This window comes from Cajanus cajan, chromosome 3 (genome assembly GCF_000230855.2).
Source record: "Cajanus cajan strain Asha chromosome 3, NIPB_CcT2T_4, whole genome shotgun sequence".
In the NCBI taxonomy this organism is placed as follows: Eukaryota; Viridiplantae; Streptophyta; class Magnoliopsida; order Fabales; family Fabaceae; genus Cajanus; species Cajanus cajan.
Genome location: NC_138519.1, coordinates 79,329,241 through 79,344,177, shown reverse-complemented (window position 1 = coordinate 79,344,177; position 14,937 = coordinate 79,329,241). Strand labels below are relative to the sequence as shown.

Below are 14,937 nucleotides of genomic sequence, written 5' to 3'. Positions count from 1 at the left end.
CTGAAAGGTGAAAGGTTTAGCTATTAGCTTTATTACATCATTCATGGTTTAGTTTTGCCATTTTTCTGTGGAGGGTCAATTAATTATGTAAATTAGGGATTTTATTTATATTTTACCCTCGAAAAGATTTTCAGAACCTTCATAAGATTTTATCTGATCAACCATATCTTCCTAAATGAAATGTAACTACTGTAAGCAAAAACATGATCATAATGTTTAGTACTACTACTTAATTAAGTCAGCTAATTGGTCATGAGAGATACTGTGTGTTATTTTTATCTTGAAAAATGAATATGTTGGATGGAGTAATATGCCTCCCTCTTGGTAGAACCTGCGCAGAAGATAATTAGTTGGAAGCGGACAGTATCTTCTCAATCACCTTCAGTCAGGAGCTCATTAATTACAACATCAAAGAAATATATGGCTGATAATGGAAGTGATTTTGTTGAAGAACCCTACATGATTGCTGGAAGTCATTCGTGCACCCTTGACAGATTGTATGCATGGGAGAGAAAACTTTATGATGTAAATGTATTACACAATCAACAAAAAAGTGCTCGACATAAAATAATATCCTAGTTTGCTATTTTACATTTCAATGTGCAAATTATTGGTATGTAACTATGTATTTTCTCAGTGCTTTTTCTCTGTTTCCATTTTATCTCTCCATAAACCCATTAATAGTTTTCAACAGATATGGTTTTAAAAAGCAATATATTAGCCATGGTTTTAAAAAGCAATATATTATCCGGTAACAACTTCAATGGTTCTAAAGTTTTCTGGATGATCTTATATTTGTTTTGTTCCTGCAATAACATTTACATTTTGTGTCTCATCACCTGGATAATGCATCGCAACTTGCACATCTTATTTTTGTGTTATAAATCCCTTATACTACTGACTAAATTCTTTATTGGGTTGTTTATCAATCTTAAATGGCAACTCCTAATAGCTATCAAGTTTGCAAGATTGGTCAGTTTCACTCATACAACTCAGAAGTAAACTTGTTTTTAAGCAATCTTGCCTCCTTTGTTGCTAAAAGCAAAAATTAGTCTTTTCTTTATATTTATTTGTTATTTTAAGAACTTGTGTCTTGTGTGAAATTTTACATGATTTGCTATTAAACATTTTTACTTCAACATTGTAATTTGTTATTTTACTTTAATATGGAGTTGAAATGGTGAGTTATTATGTTATTTATAAACATTATAACATTTTTTTATATTAAGTAAACTCTTACAAGTTTACAATTCGAATTTTATGAGGTCTCAATGAAATTATGTAAACTCTTGAAATTGATAATCTTGATTGTATGTAGTTTGGTGAATTCATCATGGAATTTGATATAAAAAAATGTGATAAGCTTAGACATCAATTTACAAAAGACAAGGCACTCAAGTGATTGAAAAAACTCAATTAGTAGTGAGGGATTTGCATTCAAGGATAATAGTAAGTTTTTATTCTATTGATTTAATATCTAAACAAATTGAGACGATGAGAGATGAAGAATTGTTTCCACAAATTTTGGAATTAACTCTAGGTTAAGTCAGGATTATAGAATTATGCTTATGAACATAAGGCTTTACCAGTAGTTTACTATCATTTAAGGACTCTATAATTCCTTAATAATCAAGTGTAAAATCATGTTTAATAAATTTCTTTATAAACTTATATGATAAGAAAATAAGAAGATGAAATGATTTGAATTCTTTCTTTTAAGTTAATATTTGTCTCATCTAACTTCTCAAAAAATTGAAGTATATAAGTTAATGTTGGTTTTAAAACAAGAAAGAAAACAAAAAAGAACAAACATTATGCAAGAACAAACCAAAAAAGTAGAAACGAGAAAATCCAACAAGAATATAAAAACATAAAAGTAGAAAAAATGCAACAGCAAAACGAAAATGATTAAGATAAGATAACACAACAAATTTATGTGATTCAGTCAATTTGGCCTACATCCACCGGAGAAAGTAAATCTCACTATCTAAAAACAAGATCTAATATTTATAGCTGAACAAACTCTTACTCTTCTTAGTAACCCTTTGATTTCTCCAACCAATTCTTGTTTCCTCTCTTCATGTCTTCTTCAATTTGGCCTACATCCACAAGGAGAGAGTAGATTTCACGATCTAAAATTAAGATATGATATTTACAATTGAGAAAACTCTTACTCTTCTTAGTAACCCGTTGATTTCTCCAACCAGTTCTTGTTTCCTCTCTTCATATATTCTTCAAGTTCTTTGTACTCATACTTAACACTTTGCTCTCACACTTTCTCTCTGTGTGTCATACTTAAAAAGACCCCAACCATATATATATATATATAGGGATTCAAGCATAGTTTTAAAAACTGGACCGGTCATCGAACCGGTTAAGGTACTGGGTTAGTGGGTCAAAGGTTGAACCGGTGGGTCATTAGTTGAACCGCATGACTCGGTTTTTATTTATTTTTATTAAAAAAATATTCATATTAAATATATTTTATACTTATAAATTTTAATAAATTCATATCTTATTTTAAATTTCAATTTTTCTATCTTATTTAAAATTATTTTTATTTTTATTTTGTAAAAAAATACATAAAAAATTACATGTTAAACGATATATTAATACAAATTAAAAATATAAATAATATGTACATATATAATATGCTTGCAATTAATATCACGAGATAATATATGTAATATTTACATAAATATTATATTATTAAATATATAATTTAAAATTAATAATATACTATAAAAGTTATTTAAGTTGTATATATTGTAAACAAATATATTAGAAGTAGTCATTGTTATATTTAATAAGACTCCTTGCTTTTCCATTAAGAGATTCAATTTTCATTATTATTTTTTGTGGTTTATGGTCCCTTAAAAAAATTAAAAAAAAAAAGAAAAAAAATGGTTGAACGGGTTTGACCCACCGGTTCACTGGTTGAACCAGAAAATTGACCGGTTCAATCCGGTTTGAAACGGGTCGACTGCATAACCGATCCAATTTAAGATTCGAACTGGCTGGACCACCGATTTCCGGTCCAACCGGTCCGATCGGCCGGTTTGGTCCGGTTTTTAAATCACTGGATTCAAGACACTAAGACTAAGTCTTATAAAACATGATAGATTGAACCCATTAACTTGATGAAGACAGACTATGTATAAACTGAATCCATCATATGAATAAAAACAAATTGAATGTATAATCTAAACTCATTAGATGAATGGAGATAGACGGATAGTAATATTGGCTTACGGAGATGTTAGTAGTGCGAGTTGATTTAATGTCATCATGCACAATACATTACAATCTCTTTGATTTGTCATTCAAGGAGCTTAACAAGAACCTTGGAAGGAGATAGTACTTAAATAGAGATAAAGGCTCAACTACTAGAAGAGTTTGAGTGCTTTGGTCTAAATTTTTCTAATTGGATCAACACCCACACCTCATATATTGAAACTCTCAATGGATGGCTACAAAATTGTATACTATAAGCAAGGGAACGTTCAAAGAGCAAAAAGTCATTCTCCCCTTATTGTGCTTTGGCCCCACCTATATTTGTTCTTTGTCGTGATTGATCAAGTGGGTCAAGGCTTTGCCTTTTGAGGAACTAAGTCATTCACTACAATACTTTGTGTCTGATATTCATGACATGATAGAGCAAAAAGATAAAGAACTTCATGAAAAACATAATTTAGATATTGCAAGCACTAATGGATCTTATAGTAAAATTAATGTGGAGAGTGAAGATGATTCTTCATCTTCATATTTGTGTTGTATACATGCAAGTTTAACCAAAGTTGTTCATCAAGTCACTAAATTTTGTGAGACATCATTGAAGATGTATGAGGATATCAAACAAAAAAGTGAAGTAGTTCAAATTGTATATCATAATTGCATGTCTATTAGAAAAGAGACTCAAGCTAGTTAGTTTTGATGACTAATTTGATAATATTCGATGCATTTTATCTTCCCTCTCTTAATGTATATTTCTTGTATTAGCTATTCTACTTATAATTTTCTTTCCTCTCATATTTGTCTTATTATGGAAAGATTGTCACATGCTATTGAAGATGTTCAAGCACATACAAGAAAAATATGTTCATGCGAGAAAGTCATATCCTTTTATTTATGGTAAACAAGGGTCTAAATTTGTTTGCTTCTTACTCTCATTTGCAAGCTGAGTCACCCTAACTCAATTTTAATCAATGAGTCTTACCTGGATATGTGATGCAAACTTCACTCATCGTTAATAGGATTTATGATGAAATCGAAAGAATCTAGAGGAACTTCACTTAGGAAATCACTTTTGGTGAGAGGGAAATTCATATAATTTCTTAGGATAAGGTTTTGTGCCTCTAAGGAGAAAGGCGATTGGCGTTTAGAAACCTACAGTTGCTATATGTTGGTTACATGACCTAGCTTTGTTAGTCTCACATCAATTGGTCTCTAAGTAATATATTGATTCTATATATGGAATAAAATTTTGTGAACCAAATATAATTGCTGTAGTGTGATTCCTTGGTTGAAAAGCTCTTCAACAAATTTCATGACATGGAAAGGAACATGCAACGCTTGGAGATATGCTCAAGTTGTTCAATAGAACATTGGTAACGGTCACACTAGTTTAGCTGCATGTGGCCCCGGAAACTGCATTACAAACTTGTAAGCTTGTAGTGTGCATTACAGTGGATTCAGTATAGTTATAATGGTTGTTCACATGTGACATGGCCAAAATCAAACATGAATTCTCATGCGATTACACTTTATGCTAATAGCATCTATTTCAAGCCAATTATCGCAGGCTCTGAATGGCCTAAACACCTTTATTAAAACAAAAGGGAATACTCTATGCCACCTCCACCGTCACTATTTTCTGTTCATGAGGTCTAGAATAATTTTGAAATATTGCAGTCACAAGTTGTTAGATTTTCTTTTTGTACAAGTGTGCGGTGATAATGGACTCTTTGGACTTTGTCATGTCAAGGCAAGATTTCCCCTTTAGCAATTGGTTTTGGTTGCCTTATTGAAGACAAACTTTGGAATAAACACTGCTATATTATCTCTTGGTGCAGGGCTCTTATATGATATCCTCTTGACATCAAATTGTTAGAGATAGATATCATTAATTCTATCGATATAAGGTTACAGTACGGTTCATATCCTGGAATTTGGATCAATCTGAGAAATCAAGGTTTTATTTTTTATTTTTGTTAAAAGTTTTATCTCATTGGGTCCATTCAAATTGTTACACATACTTTTGGATTAATACCTATCACTTATCAGCATGCTTGTAGTGTTAGGACGACTACGGTTTTTCAGTAACATTTGCAAGAAACAACATATTACAATCAACCATACCACACCTGACTTGAATTATTTAGTGAAAATGAGCCACGTTGTAAGGACAGCAATAATAATAATAACTTGAGAGGAATTGCTATGGTACCCATGAAAATTGAAGAGTTTTGGTACATCACATTATATAAACAAATAAATTTTAAAAAATAAATTTAAAACAACATAAATTTTAGATTAAAAATTTGTATAAAATAAATCAATTAAAAAAATTAATTCAAAAAAAAATAATCAAAAGATCAATTTTTATAACAAATTTTATTTATATCTGACCAAATTAAAAAATTAAAAAAAAAATTATAATAATATTATAAAAACATTAAAGTAAAAAAAAAAAAATATAACTGAAAAATTAATTTATACTATAAATTTAAAAAAGTTATCATCAAAGAAAAACTAAAACATATTAACAAAATATTAATATTAAATTTTTTAATTATAATAGATGCTATATTAAGATATAAATTAAAAAATATAAAAATACAGATAAATTATTAAAAATATTAAATTAAAATAAAAAATAAAACAAGTAATTATAAAAAAATAAAAATAAAAAAAATAAAATGACTGTTCCGGTATCCCATAATTATAGTAGGTACCGTAGAATTTCTCTAACTTGGTTGTTTCCCATGTTTCAACATCACTAGTCCGTACCATCATAGTCCAAAGCACAACCTTGGTGATAAACAAATGCTCCGTGATGCATGTGTGCCCATCTGTCGACAATTGGATCAGGACCATTGGCATCGCATGGACATCCTTCAAGTTTCAATCAAGATTTGGACCCAAAAAATAAAGGTTTCAATTATGATTGTGATTTGTGATGTATAGTTATGTTCTCTTGTGGAATTTTTTTTTTTCGAGGAATGTTAGGAATACTATCTGAATACACTTTTTAATACATTTTATAAATGATTAAACTTTATAAAATTATAAATGAAACTCATTAAATAAAAAATAGTTTACAAAATTTGTAATTTTTAATATAATTTAGTCAATAATAGTCAAGAGTGTTGAGGGTTAAAAAAGGATATGTTGCATGTCTACAACAAGTCCAATTTTCTTTCTGTAAACAAAATAAGTCTTGAGGTTGAGGCTTTATTGGATTTTACTTTTGAGCCTTCAACAGAAAGTCATAAACAAACATTAAAAAATTACATGAGGACTTGTAACAAGTCCAAAAAATTAAGCCTTCGGCCTAAGGGGTTACCAAAGGAGTTAGATCCATTCGTAAGCCCAAGAATAAAAAAAAAAAAAAAAAGCAGAATCAGAACAAGAACGGATACTCTGCCTTGCACAGATGCTGGATCAATTTTCAGGTCATCTCTATGTATGAAAAAATATTTTATAAGAGAGATCTGTTTCTTAAATGAACCACCATATTTCGAGGGTAGGGTCAAGCATGATAACCTGCTATAAAAAGTTAACCATAAAAATAACTATCTGGTTTTATAATTACAAGTTAATTTTAAATGTCATAAAAATTAATCATATGATAAGTGGATATTATAACTAAATCATAATCGGATTTGGTTTGGTAGAACTGATTTTAATCTTTAAAAAACTGGTTACATATCATTTTATTACTTTATTATTATTATTATTATTATTATTATTATATAACCGGTTAAAACCAAGATTTATTTTAAAAATAAAAATAAAACAAATAGTTTTAACCTTTAAAATTAGTTTTAATTAAACATAACACGATCGTTAAAGTACAAAATCGGTTACAAAAGTGTGTTAAGTATAAAATGGGCTTTAAAAACTATTTTATTTTAAATTTCAAAGATGGTTTTGCTTATAATTAACTAATTAAATAATCATTTTTTAATTATAACATGTTATATTATCAGTTTTGGATACATAACCGGTTATATAAGCATTTTTTCTATTAAGAGATTAGTTTTTGATTATGAGCTGAAAGATACAATGTGACTGAGTTGTTTATGCTTCTACCTATGTTCTTAGTTTTGTTGTTCTATTTTTATTTTTATTTTTTCAGATGTAAGAAGAGAAAGGGACATGGAAGGTTGCCAATCTAGTTAGACTGACAAAGATTTGCAATGGCGAGGCATTGATGGAGAAGCATTTGCAGGGCAGACAGGGGTGGGGGAGGCGTTCACAAGGTTGGCCAAGGGAGGGACTTTCTGCTGTGGGGTTGGGAAGGTGGCGGCCATGCCAGAAAGACAAAGGTGGAAGGAATTTTTATTTTTTATTTTTTATTTTTATTATTATTATTATTATCAACACTTCCACATTGATTAATAGATTACCATATTGTTATTTATTTTTTTCACTTCTAGTTGGCTTTTACTTTCCTAATGAAGTGTTAAAAGATAATTTACCATCATATTATTTTTATGTGTTGGCAAATTCCTCTATCTATTTACCTCTCTCTACAATTTTTTTTTTATAAATATTATGATGACGATAATATTAACTACTCTCTAAGAAAAAGAATTTACACATTTTTTTTTGTTAAATGTAAACAAGTTTTAATTACTTTTATTTTATTTAATGATATTTTTTAAAATGTTCTTCATTATATGCATAATCCTTTAATTACCCCACTTTTTTTGAATAAGACAATTTAATAAGAATATTATAAATATTTTCTTTAATATGTGCAACATCATTTACTCTCACTAGACTACAATTTTTTGTGTTTAATTTTTTTGTACACCCTTTAACAAATACTGAATACCAGAATATTAAGAATAATATTTTATTTTAATATTTTTAACAAAAGTAATTATGGAGTTTTTCTTTTGTTTCTGTATAAAGAGATATAATAAAACCTTCCCACCCAGTCAGAATTTTTAAAAATAAAGTGATATTTTCGTGGCGTTGTGATGTCAGAATTAGTTATTGATCCCTTTGTTTTATTTATTACAACTTACAAGATGAATGAGAATTATGAATGCGTGTTGAAAATGACATGATTTACGCTTGTATTAGTCAATCACTTATTTCTTTATATTTAAAGTTTTACCTCACACTCCACAAACCTCTAAATAATGAACTTCAAGCCTTTCAACATAGGATATTATAGTAGCTTGTAATGAGTTAATTTTCCACGAGATAATTGTGCATTTGGCATTCCCATCAACAAAGCCTCAAAGATTGTTAACAAGCGACACATCGAAACAGCTCACAGTTATCTCTTTCCAATTGAATCCGAGTGGCAAATCTGAATGGGATTCTCCTAAAATCATCTTTCACAAGATAAAGACAGAGCAATGAAGAAAGGGTCCAAAGAGAATCTGAACATATGTTGAAATTTCAGATTTTCCCATCTACATCTGCCTCAATATTATGAGATTGTGTTTGTGATTCAAGTATCACATGATTGGACCTTAGTTTAAAATCAGATCATGGGGTTTTTGAACTAGGTATCTCCTAACCTTCTTCTGTGGGCTCCAAAAAGTGTAGCCTAATTTATTACCACATCTAGTGCGTTTCATAGTCACACCTTTTGTTTTGTTGCTTGGTTTTATTTTTTCACTTTCCAGGGAAAATACAAGGAATCATTGATTAAGTACTCACATTGCATTATTGATGCACCTAAACTCCATCACCTCAATGAACAAACCCCATATGGGGGGACCCCATGCCATGTAGAGTCATAGCAACAATGGGCAATTAATGTGAGAGTACTTGGTCCCCTTGTGTGACAAAAAGAGCTGTGACTTTATGTGTGTTGGAAAGGACCCCCCATGTCCCTACACTCATGCCTTTCACCACAAAAACCCATTTTAGTCCGTTTCACTTTTAATGATAATTGGAGACATCTTGTCCTATTCTATAATTTCATCAAAGTTAAAAAACCCATCCGCAACCTACATGAATTAAATTTCATTTGTGTGATTCACGCACGAGGTTATTTTTCACTTCACTTGCATACCCAATACTCACTCCTATTGCCAATTTGCCATCAACATCATGGACTAAATTGATTTCTTTTCTGTTTAACAAAACATATGAAAGTACATTAACATGGGACGTGAAGAATTTCAAGAGTATGGTCTATAATACTTTACATCGGTGAAAGTGGAACCATGGGGAATGTCCAAACAGAAATGTTAACTATTGGAAGATGGGATTTAGGGTGGGGACCCACGGTGATTCCGAATCCTAATGTCCATATTTTAGGGCACTAAATAAAACGATGCCAGAAAAAAGTATTTCATGATTTCAAGACATAATTAAGAGGAAGAGCGTGCTACATGGCATGGCCTAACAAAGCTGATGAGTTGATGTACCATCAATCATCAATTTCCTTCATTTGTTCATAAAATTTCTTTCATTAATTTGAACTTTTCTATTATTTTCTGGAGGAAAGGGAATGTGCATGCTTTCGTGCCTCTCAGATCTACCATCCAATCCAACGCAGTGGAAGAAATAAATCAATTAAGGTTTAATTGAGATTCTTATTTTCGATTGGTAGCCATTTCCATCGCTTTTCCGATTTTAATGTGGGTCCAATTGAATTTAATTTCGTCAACTGCCTCTCGATTACGCTTACCACTTTGCAAAAGTAGCGCAATAAGTTTAGACCAGTATTAACGTAGTACGTCACTGAACTCATAAATATATAACAGTGATGTATGATCTTTATATTTTAGAGAGCCAGGGAACCAAACCAAATATGATTTATTTTTTTTATAATTAAAAAGTACAACCCTCTCATTCGACAGAAACACTTGATACTAACTTAAAATCATTTCTGAAAATTTCTTTATTAAGAAATAATTTTTACTTCTAATAGAGAAGATCTCAAAAGTATTTTGTATTTAATTTGAACATATTCTTAATTTGTTTACTACATATGTTAATCCTTGTTTTTGTTTGTAAGTTAACTACATAATTAAATACAACAAGGAAGTGAAGTAAAGAGCATGAGATGAATAACATAGATAGATATAGATATATGGGAAATTTTAGATTCACACAGGCAATACAAGAAGGAGATCTTTTGTACAATTTCCCAGCAGAATTATGTCAATAAGAGGTACTAGCATAGGCGTGAAATTAACAAGCATATATGGATGACGATGAGAGGGACAACGCAAGATATAGGGTATCCTCGTCGTAAGTTCACATGATACACGAGTTAGCTAGCTTGGCCTTTTTCTTCATTTTCTCCTCAACACATACATATAATATTTCACCTTACAATTAATTACCTTTGCAACCCTTCAATTACAAGCAGCCGTTTCACTTTTCGTTGAAGCTTTTCCGGCGGCACCCGCCGCCGCTGCACGGCGGTGTTCCTTGTTGCCCCCCGCCTTCCACTTTTCCTTTCTCTGGTCTTGCTTCATCTGCTTCTCTCTACACTCCAAACTGCAAAATGCTGTATCCCCCCTGAAATAAATTAATTAATCAACAATCTTGTTCCGATCATAAAACCAATTAAATTACACTAAAATCAACATCACCCTCTAAACAAAACAAATAACTAATGATCAATATGGAATTCAAACAAAAATTAACTAGCCATGTTTGGGCATACTAGTCACGATACTTCAAACGAGATTAATATCTGATCCATAGGTTAGATTTGACAAAAATTAGCTAGTAATGTTACATCTTACCAATGGATCAGTATGCATTTAATATCTTAAAAATATAAAAGACACGGATTAGTGTAAGATGTGAAAATTAACCTCTAGAAAGTGAATGGATGCATAACTGTAAACAAGGAAGAGCTGATTATACGTACCTATACATATAGATGTCTCGACCAGGTGCCAAACGAGACCTACAGAGGTCGCAAGTCCGAAGAAAGTGAGAAGAAGTGTGTATGTTAGTGTTTGTATGGTTGTGAGTATAACGATGAATATTTGTTGATGTGGGAGAAAGAGGCATGCCCATCAAACGTTGGTCAGCATATTCATATGATTCTTTGGCCTCAAAAACATTTATGGTGTGGTTATCCAGCACTTCTTTTTGTGTTGCCGTGGCAACAACATGTGAATATTTGATGTTATTGTTACCCTCGTCATGTTGAAGGGTCAAGGATTCAGACATGACTTCCTCACGCGTTTCGACGGCCATGCCACCACTCATGCTCGTAGTTCTTCTCATAAGCAACATGTTTTGTTCTTCTCCTCTTGTGTTAGAAAAAGTTCATGGAGAGATAACAGAAACAAGAGAGTTGAGAGAGAGTTATTTGGAGTTGAGTTCACACGGGTGAGTGTGTGTGACTGAGAAAGAAAGGTGGGAACTGAGTGTCGAAGATAAACAATAGGTGTCAACCCTCACACTCAATCTCAACCGTTGCTTGAGGGCATCGACTGCATATAGGCCACGTCACGCTTTCTTCTCTCTCTCTCTCTCTCTCTCTCTGATTAGAGTGATACATGTTTTAGGCTTTATAGCATCTCAATACCAAACAAATATATTATAACCCTTATTCGCCAAATCATGAGATATATTAGGAATATACTAATTTGGAGTCTTACTGCTGATGCTGTTAATCAAGTAATATTCTAAGATTGCCAACTTTTGCGGAAAAACAAACAGTCTTCAAATCTTACTAAATTAATTCAGATCAAGTAAAGGTTGTTAATTACTAATTAATACATGTAAAAAGATAACACGATGTGTGCCCTTTAATTCTACTACCTCTTTGGACTTGTATAAGTAAAAAATATATATATATATATTTTTGTTAAAATTAAAATATAAACAATTTTCAATCAATTAGTTAATGTTATTTAATGCTCTTAAACAAAAAAAATATCTCTAAGAATGTTTTATTAAATGTAATATATATTTTTATGCAAAATCATGAAAACTAAGTATATTTAATTAATTTTTTAATTTGTGTGAAATTGATTTTTTTATATATATTTTAGTATTTTTATTTGATGGGTCTTATTCACGGGTGTTTTAAAGATACTAATTAAAAACCATTCATCATATCGTATTATTTTTTTTTATTTTTAAATTATTATACTGCATATTTATAATTTATTTTATTTAAATTAATTCAGACTATATGGGACATTTCATGCGTGAATAGTTTGGGGTTGGGTGCATAAACATTGAAACAAGTTACTTTTACAATTTCTTCGACTTTTACACCTAGATCTTGTTTAAGATTTGCCGGTGACACTAATTAATGTAGTTGGACCTCACTTATTTTGCTTCTTTCTATGCCTAAAAGTCAGTTAAATTTTGATAACACATGAAAATGAAAGTTAAATTAATTTGATTGGACATTGGTAGATCGATGTTCTATGAAATCGAGATATTGCCATTCCAATTAAATTGACTCTTTGACTATTCTTTCTTAATACGCATTTATATATATTGTCGAGCCAAATATAACTGCCACTTGTCAAATCGTATTTACATATTCACCGTGTATAACGGTAGCGCTTCGCAAATAAATTAAAGCATACTCAAGCTTTTTTATGCGAAATATAAGCATATAAAAAATACATACAAAACATAATATATGAATTTTATCTATATTTAAGAATTAATTTTTATATATTATTAGTTTAATTTTTGACACTTTTAATCAATAAATTTTTTCTTATAACTTTTAAGATAATTATTATAATAATCAGTAAATTATTATATACGTGCTTAGATGATAATAATATCAATGTATTTTAATTAAACTTTAAATTAAATGCATATTTCAAAAGAAAAAAAAAAAGCGAAGCACGTAAAGTTATCAAGTTACAAGTTAATTGAAAAAAAAATGGTGACAAATATATATATAAAAAAGGATTTATAATTATATAATTACTTTAATTATCTCAAATTTAGTATTTATATAATTTGATGGGTTGATTTAGTGCATGTTTGGATTGGATTTAATGTCTTTCAATCTCACGTTCATTCAAAAGCTACAAACTCTTCCTTTTTGTTTTTGTGTCTTGAAAAGTGAGAACGCGTTTGTAGTGATGCAAATGTTTTCTCAAACATGTTAGTAATGGTTAAACATTTTATATTTATCATTGATCTAAATAATATTGAATTTAGCTTCCCTTAGTAAGGTCTCAAGTTAAAATTTTGTATATGAAAAAAATATGGTTGAAAAAGAAGACTTTCATTAAAGATGATTAGTCAGGTTCTCTAATAAAAATTAGTCATCAATAAAGTTAATAATATTTAATACTAATAACATAGTTAAAAAATATTTTATGCCTATATGTTATAAAGACGGTTTATTTTTTGAAAAATCTTTGTATTCAATTTTTTTGGGCAAAGATCCTTCAATTAGCAACAATCATAATGTTACGAAAGAGAAGATTGAAAATAACAATGACAAAGAAAAAAATATATTATTTGTTTGATATTCTTTAATCAATATTAATATACACTAATTTATAGTTATTTAATATAGTTATAATAGTTTAGAATAATTATAAATAACTTTTTTTTTATTTTAGTAATTAACTAATCAAAATAACTTTATTTATGGCATACAAATATCATATTGTTTTTGAAAAATTGAAAATTTGATTTTTATAAAATTATGTTGGATGTATAAATAAATTATTTTAAAAATAAAATAATAACAAGTATATCATTTTTTTTGTCTTTAATAACTTATTTATCTACTTTTATATCATTATTAATTAAATAGAAATGATATCATAAGTTTGAATATGTCATTAATCTTTATTTGATGGAGGCATCAAAATTGGTTTGTTTTATCAAGTCGGCTTGAGCTTTTTGTTTTTAGGCCTAAAAAATATCAAGTAAATTTGGTTCAGCCTAGGTGATAGGTCAAATAGGGTAAATATTGAATCAGTAAAAATTAAGTTTAAAAATATCAAATTTATTTAGTTTGACATTTTTATTATTATTTTCAATTACATATAAATTATTATAAATATACAAAGTAACTAAATTTAGCCTGGACATAAAAAAAGATGCTTCAAATAGAAGTTAGGTTGAAGTCGATTTTAACATATTTATTGTTGGATAATATTGAGAGCGTTTCTCTATTTTATTACATTTTTATTATATATATATATATATATATATATATATATATATATATATATATATAAAAGTCGAGTTACCCAAGGCCAGAGTTTTAAAAAAGACAGGGTTTTAACACAAGCGTGTGGTTCAGCGGTAGGGGTTGATCCATGCTTAAGCAAGGTCAGGAGTTCGAATCCTGCCTTGTGTATGCAGCCGCGTTAAATCTTGGGACCAGCTATCCCACCCTTTGAGGTGCCTCCAACGTAGCGAGGAGATTAGTCACTGCTGTCGGCGGTGGATACTCTAGGGACGAACAAAAAAAAAACAGGGTTTTGAGAAATTTTCAGATTCAGCCTTTTTTTTTCTTCTTTTTATTAATATGGTTAAAGAGCTACTTTTTTATGGACTTATATTTTCTTGTAGGACTTATTACTCACATAATTGGGATTGAGTTGTAATTGACCTTTTACTTATAATTCATGTGTTTTATTTATGATTTAGCTTTCAAATTCATACGTTCGTATCAACTTAGTTGAATTTAGGGAAAGGATTTTAGCCAATAGATAAAAATTAGGATGGCTGAAGCTACATTATTATAATATAATATATATGTGTATGAAGGTAAAC

The 14,937-nt window shown here is 29.7% G+C and overlaps 1 protein-coding gene and 1 pseudogene across 1 annotated transcript; one reads left to right on the top strand and one right to left on the bottom strand.

Moving 5' to 3' along the window:
• Positions 1-3,287: 3,287 nt before the first annotated feature.
• On the top strand, positions 3,288-6,312 carry LOC145955922 (uncharacterized; annotated as a pseudogene).
• Positions 6,313-10,262: 3,950 nt separating this feature from the next.
• Positions 10,263-11,636, bottom strand: LOC109799016 (uncharacterized). The gene is made up of 2 exons (XM_020359492.3): positions 11,081-11,636; positions 10,263-10,722 (listed from the first exon to the last, which is right to left on the bottom strand). Exons 1-2 carry the CDS (start codon positions 11,452-11,454, stop codon positions 10,557-10,559), a joined length of 540 nt encoding a protein of 179 aa, XP_020215081.1. The 5' UTR covers positions 11,455-11,636; the 3' UTR covers positions 10,263-10,556.
• Positions 11,637-14,937: the final 3,301 nt, after the last annotated feature.

Coding starts and splice junctions, on each gene's coding strand:
- LOC109799016 (XM_020359492.3), bottom strand. CDS start 11,454: ATGTTGCTTATGAGAAGAACTACGAGCATGAGTGGTGGCATGGCCGTC. Junction 10,723..11,080: donor CGAGACATCTATATGTATAG/GTACGTATAATC, acceptor AATTTATTTCAG/GGGGGATACAGCATTTTGCA.